Below are 15,110 nucleotides of genomic sequence, written 5' to 3' on the forward strand. Positions count from 1 at the left end.
ATAGTGTTCATCCAGTGCCATAGATGAAGTGAGTGTGTGTGTGTGTGTGTGTGTGTGTGTGTGTGTGTGTGTGTGTGTGTGTGTGTGTGTGTGTGTGTGTGTGTCCATAGTGCACACTGTATCCTAGTTTCCATCCTCTCTTGTCTAGTTGAACGGGTCTGTCAGCCGACCTCCGCGCCAATAAGAAGCCGGCTACCCCAGACCTCAGCAGCAACATCCTGTCTGGAGCCATGGCAACAAATCACAGAACAGCCAATAGGACTGGAGAAGATTCGGTTATATACACCCGGTTGTTATGAGGTTTGGTGAATGCTCAAAAATGTAATCCTCATTGAAAATGCATCTTTCAATGAATGAAAAGCAACTTAAAACTTAAAGATTTTTTTATAGTCCGGTGGCTAAACAATTACGGTAACACTGTTTACCTGCGTTGTAGATGTTTACATTTGGATTACGCACCACCGTAGCGGTTTGAAGAACAAAACATATGCGCACACTTGTACGAGTAATAAAACAGATCATCGACATAAATGATAGGCTATCAGTTTGACAAAATGACTCTCATTGTCCTATTAAAAGGTATCATCGGGATCCCAGGGTTTTTTGCAGCTTTAGTAGATACAGGCACGTAGATAGGCGGTCCAAAGCTTAAGTATTCCTTGCACACGCCTGCGTCATCGTCCGGTTGGTGCGCGTGCCAGGTTTTCTGGGGACACGAGGAGGCTGTGTCTGCATGAATGCAGCACGAGCCCCAATTTGACCCTTTCAATTGCAGTCGTCATCAGAAATATTAATGGTGTATACAGACACTACCATATGACTCAAACTTCCAGTTTTTTTTTTTTTGCAACAATATTGTAAACAGCTAACCATTCTCCTAGCCCGTCCTGAAAGGACTCCGTTGGTAGGCGAATGGAATATACCGTTCTACAATTTCACAGCCCTGCGACAAGCACAGTACCATCGACTGGCCGCGTGATGGCGGTATGACAGCAGACATGACCAGCTGTCAGTCAGCGGGTCGGCGAGAGAGGGGATCAAGGCGGTAAACAGCCAGAGGAGGAGCCGGGGAGTCGCTTGTGGAGTGGAGACGAAATGGAGAGTACACGGAGGAGGTTGATCGAAATTTTAAGAAACCATGTGAAGATAGGAACAGTCCAGACTAGAGAACGACATTTACTCCAAACTCTGCATAAGGAGTAACACATTCAAACTATCTTTTTAAGTCTGGGCAGCGTGGACGTTATTTTGTCGGCTTGGTTGCACAAACGCAAGTCGTTAAGCAGGAGAAAAGGTGAGAAGGGGACTTCCGCTGACATGGGAGCATAGAAGTGTGTAGGCACTTTGTAACTCACAGTAACTGATGCACCTCGTGTCATGCACGCATTTCATTGTTTGGCAATTATGTAACGGATATGCGATATTGGAAAATGTCCTCACGGAATACTATATAACGTATCCGTATACTGAACAGTCGTGGTGTTGCGACGTTTTAGGTAGCGATCTTCCATCATTGTTGTGGATAATGTAATTTGTCTGTTATGTGTTGCATATCCCCGGCCAGTGCGTGATGTTCGTCGTCTTTAAAATCATTTTTTTAGTCATGCTAACTAGCTAGCTAGCGGTGTTAGTTGCAAAACTAGCCAGGTCAAATCACATGGGACTGTGAGGCAGCAGGCACAACATGTCGAGACGGCACTCACTGCCCTTGCAGAGTTTTGGCTTCTGTACGTTATTCTTGCCAGTTGTCCCTCCACTTGACGGCGATGTGGTGCATTGGAAAGATAGCAATCGCTCTCTGACACTAAATTCCCATGTAGCTGACCTGCAAACTTGGATAACGTAAACTAGCATTATGTAGCTTAAGAGCGATGAACAGAAAAATCAACTAACTACATTCGTGCATGTTCAGCCAGCCATGCAGTGTACCAATACTCTTGGATTGTGCTCAGATCGAGGTAGACTCAGGAGACACTGGGGGGCTGGCTTGCCTTGCTATAATCAGTCCGCGTCACAGTGACCTTAAAAACTCTACAAAATCTTCTGTGTGTTAGCTGGCATGACCCCGTAACCCGCATTGATTACAATAGCTAACATTAGACGGCGTATAATTTGGTATGGTAGCCTAGCCTTCCGTTGACTTTAACCTCTCACACAAGCTTCTTGACAAAAGGGAGGCAAATGCTGCATATCTTTGGTGGCATCTTCCTTTGTGTAGCTGAGACGGGGTGGTTAGGGTGAGGGTGATTAGCCACTATACGGAATACCGACCGTAGGAGTGACACATGAACAAAGCATCTGTCGGCTAGACTTTGATAATGGCTGTCAGTGTCAGGGCCTTGATCTAGCCTTTGTTCCAACTATATCTGTATTGATTAATTGATTCAGTTCCCCATTCTGCCTACTGTAATGCATGGTTCATTCTCTGTTCCACGTGTGACCATATGTCTCTGCCTTACGACAGTGGTGTTCCTCATATTACAGTCATTTGCATGATTGCTACACCTGACCAAATAGCTGTAAAACTCACACCACAATCATATTAGACTGACACAAATGCTGGGCAGCAGGTTGACAGTCAGACAAATGAGAATGTGTTCTTACAACCGATGCTTCTGTGTCTATATAACCTGGCCTTATGTTGCTCCAGAGGTTATGCTGATACAGACAGACACACAGTCCGGCTTGCAGAAAGACCGGTAGGCAGACAGGCACCCAGATTCAGGGTCTTGTTGGCTGTTAAGGCCTGATAAACATCAGCCTGTATGGCTCACTAATGAGAATACAGCCTAATAAGTGTAAGGAGCCACAGATCGATACCTCACATTGCTGATAAAAACAAACCAGTCTGTTTGTCTAGTGTGTTAGCATATTGGGTTAGTCTATGGTACAAATGCTTCTTATGCATTGGACTGTCTCTCTCTCTTTCTCTCTTTCTCTCTCTCTGTCTCTGTCTCTCTCTGTCTCTCTCTCTGTCTCTCTCTCAGGTGTCACTCAGTATGAGTCGAGGTGGATGGGGGAAGAAGAGAGCCAACGATGACAGCGGGTGGGCTAGCAGCGTGAGTAACATTCCGACACGACCTTCCTGGTTCCCCCGGCATCTTCGGTATCAGCACCTGCGATTGCCCCCCGCCGAGAGGTCATGACCCCTCCGTATCTGTGTTCTCATTGGCCCTTAGGGGGGCTACATGGCTGCCAAGGTGTCCAAACTGGAGGAGCAGTTCAAGACGGACGCCCCCAGAGAGAAGCAAAAGGACGGGGCTTGCTCCGCCATCTTCAACGGGGTGGCCATCTACGTCAATGGCTACACAGGTGAGCAGGCTGAACAGGCATCATCGCCCGCAGCCCTCCAGCTGTACGCTGCTCCCAAACACCAAACACAGGCTGGTGTAGCTCAGACCAGCTGGCAGGGGCGAGCTGTGACAGAGGGAGAGGGTGGAGAGGGTGGAGAGTGGAGTGGAGTGGAGTGGAGGGGAGAGGGTGGAGTGGGGAGAGGGGAGAGAGTGGTGGGGAGAGGGTGGAGGGGAGAGGGTGGTGGTTATGGTGGTGGTGGGCTGCTCTTAAGGATGGTTCTGGTGTAGTTCTGAGCTGAGCCACACAGAGCCATGTGCTCTTCTCCTGCCTGGGTTTATCTCCCTCTCCACCACCATCTCTCTGGGTCCCCCATGTTTCTCATTTACTTTATATAACATTTTTTTCAATCCTCCATTACAAATGTTGATAGTCAAAAAAAGTAGACTCTTTATTTCAATCTCATCCCTTCTCAGTGGGTCTGCCGCATGAAAATAGATTGGATATGTAAATGTTCAGGAAGCTGAAGCTTCTAGCTGTGAGTCATGAGGGACGCCTGATTGGCTGTGACTTAAGTAGAATTAACTGTCATCTCTGGTCTAGCCCCTTAATATATCTCAATACAGCCTTAAAGTTAGAGCTGGATTTGATCACATTTGGACCTCTGTTAACGGACCCTTTTTTTGTGTGTGTGTTGGGCACCCTGTGTGTGTGTGTGTTGGGCACCCTGTGTGTGTGTGTGTGTGTGTGTGTGCGTGTTGGGCACCCTGTGTGTGTTGGGCACCCTGTGTGTGTATGCAGACCCCAGTGTGGACGAGCTGCGTAGACTGATGATGCTACACGGGGGGCAGTTCCACCTGTACTACTCCCGCTCCAAGACCACCCACATCATCGCCACCAACCTGCCCAACAGCAAGATCCAGGAGCTCAGAGGGGAGAAGGTGGTCCGGCCCGAGTGGATCACTGACAGGTGTGTGTACTCTGTGTGTGTGTGTGTGGGGGGGGGGAGGGCGGGACTGTGTGTGTGGACTCTTAACCCTTACATTTGCTCCCACGGTGGCCCTCCTCCTGTCTGAACAGCATCAAGGCCGGCCACCTCCTCTCCTACCTGCAGTACCAGCTCTACGCCAAGCAGAAAGGCCTTAGCTTTCCCAGTGTGTGTGTGCGCCAGGCCCCAGAGACGGCAGCTGGACCCAGCCTGGGCCAGCCTCTACCCAGCCTCCACGGCCCTGTCTCCAGGCACGATCAGCCCCAGCCCGGCCTCCTCCCCAGCCACGTCCCCCTACACCCAGGAAACTACCATTCCCTTCTGCACCTTTATCCTCAACCATACCCTGTTCACAACTCCCCCCTTGCCGAGCTCCTAAACCCCCACTTCTCTCCCAACCTCCCCAGCCCCCAGTCCAACCTCCTCGGCCAGGGGCCCGGCCTCTACAGCCCTTTCCCCAACCCCGTCCCTGTCCCCTCCGACCCAGACCCACCCTCCCATCCACACGGCACAGGGCAGCCTCTGCCCGGCTGGGTGCGCTCGCCCCTTCCCTACACCCCCCCCAAGGCCAGCCGTCAGTCGGCCCATCCCAGCCACGAGCACTTGTCATCGGGCCGCTCTCCCCTGGAACCCAGCCTGTCCTCCAGCCACATCCAGCACAGCTACCACAACCTCAGCTTAAGATTGTGAGTACTGGTGGAAGCAGGAATGTGTTGCTCAGGAAGCCTGGTCATGTTTTTAGCATAAGGAGGTATATGCATTGTCATGACGTGCCATGTTCACAATGTACCTGTTTTCTTCTTCTAGGAACGGATCACTACAAAGCTCCCACGATGCTCTGTGGCCCAAGGTGAACGGGGTGCAACAGGAGGCAGGCGACGACCCCCCCTGTCCTGTCAGACCCCCCAGGGGGGTGAAGGAGCCTCCGCCCTCCCTGACCAACGGACACGTCCACCCTGTAAACGGTGCCTTAAAGCCCCTGGACCTGTCACCCACCCCTGCATGTCCCCCCTCCCACAAGCCTGCTTCTGACCGGGGCTCGGACCGGTTCCAGCCCCCGGGCACGCGCCCCAGTCCTGGCAGGGGGTCTCCTGGTGTGTCTGTTTCTCCCCGGCCCTCCAGCCCCCCACCGCACCCCCTCACCCACCCCCCCACGCATCCTCACAGCCCCCCTGGACAACCCCCTCCACCTCTTCCTGTAAATCACCACTCCAGAGGAGGCAACCCCCAACCAGCCAATGAGCAGAGACTCAAACCCCCCCCGCCCACTTATGAGGAGGCCATAGCCGCATCGGAGTCCCGCCCTCGCCAAGCCTGCCAATCCCAGCCTCAGAACGCCCGTCAATCAGTGTCAAATCTCAATAAGACGAATCCCGGCCCCTCCCCTGTGCGCCTGAATGGCTGTCACCACAATGCCTTCCCCTCTAACCCTGCCCCTCCGGAGGGACGGGACCAATCAGTGAAAGCCCCTAGACAGGTGGGCGGGGCGGGAGGCGGGATCATCGCAGAGTTCTACTCCCACTCTCGCCTGCATCACATCTCCACGTGGAGGACGGAGTTCTCGGAGTACGTGAACGCTCTGCAGTGCCGGCGCCGAGCAGCAGGGGAAGCCACTTTCCCAGGGAAGGAGCGTCTGAAGAGGAGCTCCGCACACAGGCCAGACACAGGTACACTGGAGGGGGAGAGGAGCTCCGCACACAGGCCAGACACGGGTACACTGGAGGGGGAGAGGAGCTCCGCACACAGGCCAGACACGGGTACACTGGAGGGGGAGAGGAGCTCCGCACACAGGCCAGACACGGGTACACTGGAGGGGGAGAGGAGCTCCGCACACAGGCCAGACACAGGTACACTGGAGGGGGAGAGGAGCTCCGCACACAGGCCAGACACGGGTACACTGGAGGGGGAGAGGAGCTCCGCACACAGGCCAGACACAGGTACACTGGAGGGGGAGAGGAGCTCCGCACACAGGCCAGACACAGGTACACTGGAGGGGGAGAGGAGCTCCGCACACAGGCCAGACACAGGTACACTGGAGGGGGAGAGGAGCTCCGCACACAGGCCAGACACAGGTACACTGGAGGGGGAGAGGAGCTCCGCACACAGGCCAGACACAGGTACACTGGAGGGGGAGAGGAGCTCCGCACACAGGCCAGACACAGGTACACTGGAGGGGGAGAGGAGCTCCGCACACAGGCCAGACACAGGTACACTGGAGGGGGAGAGGAGCTCCGCACACAGGCCAGACACAGGTACACTGGAGGGGGAGAGGAGCTCCGCACACAGGCCAGACACAGGTACACTGGAGGGGGAGAGGAGCTCCGCACACAGGCCAGACACAGGTACACTGGAGGGGGAGAGGAGCTCCGCACACAGGCCAGACACAGGTACACTGGAGGGGGAGAGGAGCTCCGCACACAGGCCAGACACAGGTACACTGGAGGGGGAGAGGAGCTCCGCACACAGGCCAGACACAGGTACACTGGAGGGGGAGAGGAGCTCCGCACACAGGCCAGACACAGGTACACTGGAGGGGGAGAGGAGCTCCTCACACAGGCCAGACACAGGTACACTGGAGGGGGAGAGGAGCTCCGCACACAGGCCAGACACAGGTACACTGGAGGGGGAGAGGAGCTCCGCACACAGGCCAGACACAGGTACACTGGAGGGGGAGAGGAGCTCCGCACACAGGCCAGACACGGGTACACTGGAGGGGGAGAGGAGCTCCGCACACAGGCCAGACACGGGTACACTGGAGGGGGAGAGGAGCTCCGCACACAGGCCAGACACGGGTACACTGGAGGGGGGAGGGAGAGGGGGGCTGGGGGTGTGGGTGTGTAAGGAGAGGGAAGCTGTGAAGTGGGTGAGGTGAGAGAGAAATTGTAATTGAAAACTGCAGAATGACAGTGTAGCCGTGGGCTTGGATGTACTCTTACTGTGTGTGTGTTTATCCGGTGTGTCTATAGCACCTAGTGTCAAGTCCTGTATTCTCCATGTGGATATGGACTGTTTCTTCGTGTCTGTGGGGATCAGACACCGGACAGATCTTAAAGGCAAGGAGACCTACCTCAGGACACACACACTGTCAAATAATACAACTAATATCCACAGTTTCTTTTTACATTTGATTAAATCTGTGATATCAACATGGCCAGATTGAATCATTTTGGGTCTGGTGTTAATGGTTAAACAGCTTAACCGTTAAATGTGTGTTCCACGTGTGTGTGTGTTCCTGTAGGGAAGCCTGTGGCTGTCACCAGTAACCGGGGGAGTGGCCAGGTGGCCCATAGGGCGGGGACTAACCCCCAGCTGGAGCAGAAGTACTACCAAAGGAAGTACACACACCCCCAACCAGGTGAGACACACACACCCCCAACCAGGTGAGACACACACACCCCCAACCAGGTGAGACACACACACCCCCAACCAGGTGAGACACACACACCCCCAACCTGGTGAGACACACACCCCTAACCAGGTGAGACACACACCCCTAACCAGGTGAGACACACACACACAACCTGGTGAGACACACACACCCCCAACCAGGTGAGACACACACACCCCCAACCAGGTGAGACACACACACAACCTGGTGAGACACACACACCCCCAACCAGGTGAGACACACCCTCAACCTGGTGAGACACACACCCCCAACCTGGTGAGACACACACACCCTCAACCTGGTGAGACACACACACCCCCAACCTGGTGAGACACACACACCCCCAACCAGGTGAGACACACCCCCCCAACCAGGTGAGACACACCCCCCCAACCTGGTGAGACACACACACCCTCAACCTGGTGAGACACACACACCCCCAACCTGGTGAGACACACACACCCCCAACCAGGTGAGACACACCCCCCCAACCAGGTGAGACACACCCCCCCAACCAGGTGAGACACACACGCACACAACCTGGTGAGACACACACACACCCAACCAGGTGAGACACACACACCCCCAACCAGGTGAGACACACACACAACCAGGTGAAACACACACGCACACAACCTGGTGAGACACAGACACACACACACCCCCAACCTGGTGAGACACACACAACCTTGTTTGACTTGTGTCTGGATGCTTCCTGTGTGTCAGGGAGTCTAGACGAGGACATGGAGACCAGCCCCGAGCCCAACGGCCCTGTTTCCCATGGCAACGGGCTGGACCTGGAGCTGTCCAGGGCGGAGATCGCCTCCTGCAGCTACGAGGCCAGGTAAAACACACACTCTCTCACACACACACGCAGGTAAAACACACACTCTCTCACACACACACACAGGTAAAACACACACTCTCTCACACACACACACAGGTAAAACACACACTCTCTCACACACACACACAGGTAAAACACACACTCTCTCACACACACACACAGGTAAAACACACACTCTCTCACACACACACACAGGTAAAACACACACTCTCTCACACACACACACAGGTAAAACACACACTCTCTCACACACACACACAGGTAAAACACACACTCTCTCACACACACACACAGGTAAAACACACACTCTCTCACACACACACACAGGTAAAACACACACTCTCTCACACACACACACACTCACAATCTGACTGCAGGTAAAACACACACTCTCACACACACACACACAGGTAAAACACACACTCTCTCACACACACACACAGGTAAAACACACACTCTCTCACACACACACACACTCACAATCTGACTGCAGGTAAAACACACTCTCACACACACACACACAGGTAAAACACACACTCTCTCACACACACACACAGGTAAAACACACACTCTCTCACACACACACACACTCACAATCTGACTGCAGGTAAAACACACACTCTCACACACACACACAGGTAAAACACACACTCTCTCACACACACACACACTCACAATCTGACTGCAGGTAAAACACACACTCTCTCACACACACACACAGGTAAAACACACACTCTCTCACACACACACACACTCACAATCTGACTGCAGGTAAAACACACACTCTCTCACACACACACACAGGTAAAACACACACTCTCTCACACACACACACACTCACAATCTGACTGCAGACAGGGTTTTAAATGCCTGCCTCCATTCATAAAGTGTGTGTGTGTGTGCTTGCCCCCCATAGGCAGGCGGGGGTGAAGAACGGGATGTATTTTGGCCAGGCCAAGCAGCTGTGCCCCTCCCTGCAGTCTGTCCCTTATGACTTCCAGGCCTACAAAGAAGTGGCTCTGGCCATGTATGAAACCCTGGCCAGGTGAGGACACACACACGCTTGCTCTCTCTCATTCTCTCTCATTCTCTCTTGCTCTCTCTCATTCTCTCTTGCTCTCTCTCATTCTCTCTCTCATTCTCTCTTGCCCTCTCTCTCATTCTCTCTTGCTCTCTCTGTCTCTGCTCGCTCTGTCATTCTCTCCAACTTTCCCTCCCTCTCGCACTATCTCTACAAAGTTTGCTACCCCCTCCCCAGTTACACCCACGACATCGAGGCCCTGAGCTGTGACGAGGCGCTGGTGGACGGCTCCTCCCTGCTGGCGGAGCTGGGCGTCACCCCAGACGAGCTGGCCAGCGCCGTGAGAGCCGACGTCAGGGACCGCACCGGGTGCTGCGCCTCGGTCGGCATGGGTGAGGGCCGTCACCTGTCTGTCTCCACCACTCTGTCTTTATGGAGCCTTTTATCCATACAGGCTGCTGTTATTCTAATATATAAACTGTTTTATACTGCAAGACAGCCCACCCCAAAGATAGACATTTAGAAAGATATTAAGTAGCTCGAATGTAAAGGAAATTGGCTTCATTTCCTCCATTCTGCCCGTACGGTTCGAATCCTCCACACCTGCGCCCTCCCCCGCCCTACTTCCTGTCCCGTCCCAAATGTAACCTCTGACCCCCCCCCTCCTGCAGCCTCCAACATCCTGCTGGCTCGGATGGCGATCCGCAAGGCCAAGCCAGACGGGCAGTACTTCCTGCGGTCGGAGGAAGTGGATGACTTCATCAGGGAGAAGTCTGTCACCAGCCTGCCAGGTGTGTGGCCTACAGCACCATCTGCTGGTCGCACCATGCATAACAGACACTTCTTTGTCTCCTACGGACGACACACATTTCTCTGTGTACCAGAGGATAAAAAATGTGTATTTATAACTGTCTGATGTCATTGAGCAGGGCAGAACTGGTTGGAGAGACCATTGGATATTTTAAATGATAGTTTCCCATTGGTTTCAATATGCCAGACAAAAATAATCAAGCACAGAAAAATCCAAATTGACAGTCTGGGACCGAGGTTGACCCCCCCCCCCCCCCTCTCTCTCTCTGGCAGGCGTGGGGCGGTCGATGGGCGTCAAGCTGGCGTCTCTGGGGGTGAGGACGTGTGGCGACCTGCAGCAGGTGTCCCTGACGCGGCTGCAGAAGGAGTTCGGCCCGCGCACCGGACAGACGCTGTACCGGTTCTGCCGAGGCCTGGACGACCGGCCGGTGCGCAGCGAGAAGGAGAGGAAGTCCGTCTCAGCAGAGATGAACTACAACATCCGCTTCACCCAGGTCAGGGCCGGGAGAGTGGGCATCCTGTCGATACACTCGCTCACATTCTATTCTTACTTCCTCTCGTTCTGTTCAGCGAACTCACTCTTCTGTTTATCTCCTCACATTTCATATCCTCTGTCTCCTCTCTTCCCTTAATCTCATTCCCTCTGTCCCCCTCCCTCTCTCCCTCCTTCCCTCCCTCCCTCTCGTTTCTTCCAGGTGGAGGAGGCCGAGCTGTTCCTGACCAACCTGTCCATGGAAGTCGAGCGCCGTCTCCAGGAGGCGGGGCTAAGGGGTCGGAGGATGACCCTGAAGGTCATGGTGCGGAGGCCGGGGGCGCCGGTGGAGCCAGCGAAGTACGGAGGTCACGGGATCTGTGACAACCTGGCCAGGTGAAAGAGAGGGACTTATACCTCAACATCCTAGTCCCTTATCCTGGAGAACTACATGTATTTGTGTAGTTGTTGATTCAAGCGATTGCTTGATGAACCTTCTCCTTCTCTCTCCCCCTCCTTCTCCCCCCTCAGGTCAGTGACCATGGCCCAGCCCACAGACAGCGGTCAGGTGATAGCCAGTGAAATCATCAAGTTGTTCCACACCATGAAGCTGGAGGTGCAGGAGATGAGGGGGGTGGGCCTCCAGGTGCAGCTCCTCGAGGGGGCCCACTCTGCAGGCCAGGACCCCGCTGGCTCCAGAACCCGCTCCATCAAGGACATGTTCACGGCTCAGAGAGCCCCTGCAGCAAAACCCAACAACACAGGTGTGTGTGTGTCTATTTAAGGCTGTATATTATTGGATGTATTAAATCATAAAATCGCCTGCCTCTCAGGAGTTACCCTGCTCTAGGAATTGTGACATTCTTTCCCCTTCTCTCTCTCTCTACTTAGAACTCCATAATGTTTCAACCGCAGACCCAACCTCCAATCAGACGATGGCTTCTTCTCCCAGAGCCCTGCCCCCGTGTCCCTCCCCTACCCCTCCCCGCCTCCCCACTCCCGCTGAGCCATTCCCAGGGACGAGCAAAGGGGAGCCGCCTCCACCTCCACGAACCCCAAACCACGCCCACGGCCGCCTCAACCTCAGCATCGAGGTGCCCTCGCCGTCACAGGTACCAGAGGTCACGTCCTCAACACGGGTGGTGGGGGCTGGGGGATCAGGGGGTGACCAGAGCTCTTGACCAGGTCTGGTTGTTGTGGTTGTCAGGTGGACCGCTCGGTGCTGGCAGCCCTGCCGGCTGAGCTGAGGGAGCAGGTGGAGGAGTCCTGGACCCACCGAGACAGGAGGGCCCCCCGTGACCAGCCCCCTGCACCCCCACCGCCCTCCTCCCCACCCCTGCCTCCCTCCTCTCCCCACCACGCCCCTCCTGTCGGCACCCTGGTTCTGCAAATCCCCAACCAGTCTGGCTCCACGGGCATTTTCCTGGAGCTGCCAGACTTCTCCCAGGTACTGCCCCCCCCCCCCCCCCACACACACACACACACACACACCAGAACAGGTCACCACGTCTGGTTCTTGTGGATCCCTCTGTGCTGTGTCACACAGTCCCTGTGTTGTGTGTTCCTCTCCGGGGGGTAGGTTGACCCGGATGTGTTTGCCGCCCTCCCCAAAGAGCTCCAGGAAGAGCTCCGCTCAGCATACAGCCGCAGGGAGAACGCCTCGCCCCAGGGCATTGTGGGTATGTCGCAGGAAATTCTCTACCACAACTTCACGTCTACACTTGGTAGAAGGAACTGTCAATATTACTACTACTATTCAAAACTTCTACAGAGTTTTCTACAATATTTTATATAAATAAAGAACTACAGAGTTTTATCTGAATGTAATTCTTGGATTTGTATCCCTGCGCTCTCCCTCTAGTGGAGCAGAGGAACCCTCTGTTGCAGCTGAAACAGTCGGGGCCGGCGGGTTCCGTGGGGCGGGTGAAACGCCGCTACAAGAGAAAGAACGCAGGAAGCCCTGCAAAGAAAGGCCACTCCCCTTTGAAGAGGCCCCGCCCAGAAAGCAGCCCAGTGACAGCTCTACCGCTCCGATCTAGGGACCTGCCCAATGGACATAAGGTAAGGGCGGGGTCACATATCCCTCACCAACATCTTCCATTGATTGACTCAGATTAGGTTCCGGTGCATTGTTGAAAACTTGATTGCTCGCCTTAGGTAGCCACCTTAAATCAACCGACACATCCCTTTATCTTCCTCCTCAGACAGAGAACGCACCCTCCACCTCCTCCCTGAAAGAGGCTGTTCAGGAGCCACTGTCCAAGTTCACCCCCCGCCCCTCCCCTGCCCTGGCCGGAGCCTGCGACTTCACTGACATTAGGACCCTCCTCCGGGAGTGGGTCACTTCCATCTCAGGTAGGTGGGGGGGGGCATGGGTTGGGTCCTACCATCTCAGCTGGGTAGATGGGGGGGGGGGGGGGGGATGATGAGTCATCCTGTTTCATGTATGTTGGGGGAATGTGAGTCACTGTTATAGTTTAGAAACAGGAAGACTGCTGCTGGCTGTTCTCAATGCTGTGTTTCCCCCCCCCCCTCTCAGAACCCATGGAGGAGGACATTCTGCAGGTGGTCAAGTACTGCACTGACCTCATAGATGACAAGGACCTGGAGAAGCTGGACCTGGTCATCAAATACATGAAGAGGTACAGATCCCTGGGCTATACTGCTGTCTGCTCTAAAACATGAAGAAGCAATATAGAAGGACACACACCGGTGTCAGTAAGACTGAAAAGCTAAACTCGTTTCATAATGATGTCTTCCTCCCACTGTTGTGGTCTTCTCTGCTCCTGTGTAATGGGTTCATTTAGTAGATGCTTTTATCCGAAGCGACGTCCGGGGGCGGGATTTCACCCTGCGACCTCTTGGTCTGCAGTCAGAATCCTTGACCGCTGAGCTACATCCTTTGTTTCTCCCGCAGGCTAATGCAGCAGTCGGAGGAGTCTGTGTGGGGCATGGCCTTCGACTTCATCCTGGACAACGTGCAGGTGGTGGTGCAGCAGACCTACGGCAGCATGCTCAAGATCACCTAGGAGAGGAGGGGAGCGAAGGAGAAAGCGAGGAACCACTCCTCCTTCTCAGATGTCATTTCCAGAAATCGCTGAAGCTAAGCGGAGAGAGACACATGACCTCCAACCCCCCCCCCCCACCTGTCCTCGTCTAGATCCTCAGTGTATATTCTGTTTTTCGTTAGTCCTTCTCTCACAATCCACCCTGACATGTCAGCCTATCATGGTTGCCAAGCGGAGACAAACTGTCATGGGTGCCAAGCAGAGACTAACTGTCATGGCTGCCAAGCAGAGACAAAAACACTACAGCCTGGGTTGTATCGGCTTTGTTTTTTGTTTTTTTTAATCTAAACAATTTTGTACATTTTCTTCCGCTAAAAAGTGCCAAACTGTTGTTAAAGCATATAAGTGAAGTTTTCAAAGCTTCGTCTACTTCAAAAGTTTTTTTCATGAACAAAAGCTTGTTTATGTAAAGAAGAGTTTATTTGTTTTCTATTGTTGTATTTACGGACTGTTTGTTTTCTTCGCCGATGTTCGTTGTCATTTCCTGGATACGAGACTCATGGTAGTCAAGCCTATGGTCAAAGTTCTGTCGAGATCATGCAAGGTTAGAAGAAAGAGAGGGTACAACTTGGTGCGGGATGAGAAAGCTGTTGAAGTGATCTCCACAAAAAAAGATCTGTACTTAACCACTGTGTATATCATGGTTGTATTTGGAGTACTGGTGTAATGAATGTAGTTCTAAAGAGAAACGGGACACCCTCCATCATTTTGAGTTTTGTAAATGAGGTTCACTCATGTGAGCCATCTATGTTGTGGTTTCTAACTGTATTAGCTTGCTTTTCCCCCTCACCTCCAATGTCTCTTGTAAAGGGAAAGTCGAGGGTTTGTTTTTGGTCAGTCTTCATTTCTATCACTGCTGACCTGTGCCTGAAGACCTGAAGCTGTGACCTGATCATTTGTATGTTTTCTAAAAACTTGATAATAAACTGAACTCTGCTAGAAACATTTACTCTGTGTGGTGACTGTTCACTGGAGGGAATATATTTGGCGTCGTTGTTGTCACTTCATTCAGAACAGTTTTGACAGAAGGAATGTCAAAAGTGCACATATTGCTTGTGGCCTGAAGACCAGTGAAGAGCAACAGTTTCATTATGTATATAGGAAACAATTACAGAGATGGGATTGAGTCCCGGTTAAGGAAGTAAATACTGCAGTAAATGGATCATAAGGTCAGTGGCAAGTGGGATATTAGAAAAATGTGGTTTATCCAAAGTATCTTGACCAG

At 53.2% G+C, this 15,110-nt stretch overlaps 1 protein-coding gene across 1 annotated transcript; it reads left to right on the top strand.

Moving 5' to 3' along the window:
• Window positions 1–683: 683 nt before the first annotated feature.
• rev1 (REV1 DNA directed polymerase) lies at window positions 684–14,834 on the top strand. Its single transcript, XM_062456576.1, has 22 exons — window positions 684–1,294; window positions 2,988–3,059; window positions 3,180–3,312; window positions 4,093–4,261; window positions 4,372–4,965; window positions 5,087–5,946; window positions 7,246–7,332; window positions 7,518–7,634; window positions 8,394–8,511; window positions 9,431–9,559; window positions 9,773–9,927; window positions 10,207–10,326; window positions 10,619–10,839; window positions 11,041–11,213; window positions 11,349–11,581; window positions 11,709–11,929; window positions 12,025–12,264; window positions 12,397–12,496; window positions 12,679–12,878; window positions 13,022–13,172; window positions 13,357–13,459; window positions 13,735–14,834. The coding sequence occupies exons 2-22, from the start codon at window positions 3,000–3,002 to the stop codon at window positions 13,844–13,846; spliced, it is 4,296 nt and encodes a 1,431-aa protein (XP_062312560.1). The 5' UTR covers window positions 684–1,294; window positions 2,988–2,999; the 3' UTR covers window positions 13,847–14,834.
• The last annotated feature ends 276 nt before the right edge of the window (window positions 14,835–15,110 follow it).

The sequence above is a fragment of the Osmerus eperlanus genome, chromosome 3 (assembly GCF_963692335.1).
Source record: "Osmerus eperlanus chromosome 3, fOsmEpe2.1, whole genome shotgun sequence".
In the NCBI taxonomy this organism is placed as follows: Eukaryota; Metazoa; Chordata; class Actinopteri; order Osmeriformes; family Osmeridae; genus Osmerus; species Osmerus eperlanus.

Bases quoted from the DNA above. Each gene is read 5' to 3' on its own strand.
- rev1 (XM_062456576.1), top strand. From the start codon at position 3,000: ATGAGTCGAGGTGGATGGGGGAAGAAGAGAGCCAACGATGACAGCGGG. The intron at 9,560-9,772 runs GTGAGGACACAC...CCCCCTCCCCAG, and splicing joins ATGTATGAAACCCTGGCCAG to TTACACCCACGACATCGAGG. The intron at 9,928-10,206 runs GTGAGGGCCGTC...CCCCTCCTGCAG, and splicing joins CTGCGCCTCGGTCGGCATGG to CCTCCAACATCCTGCTGGCT.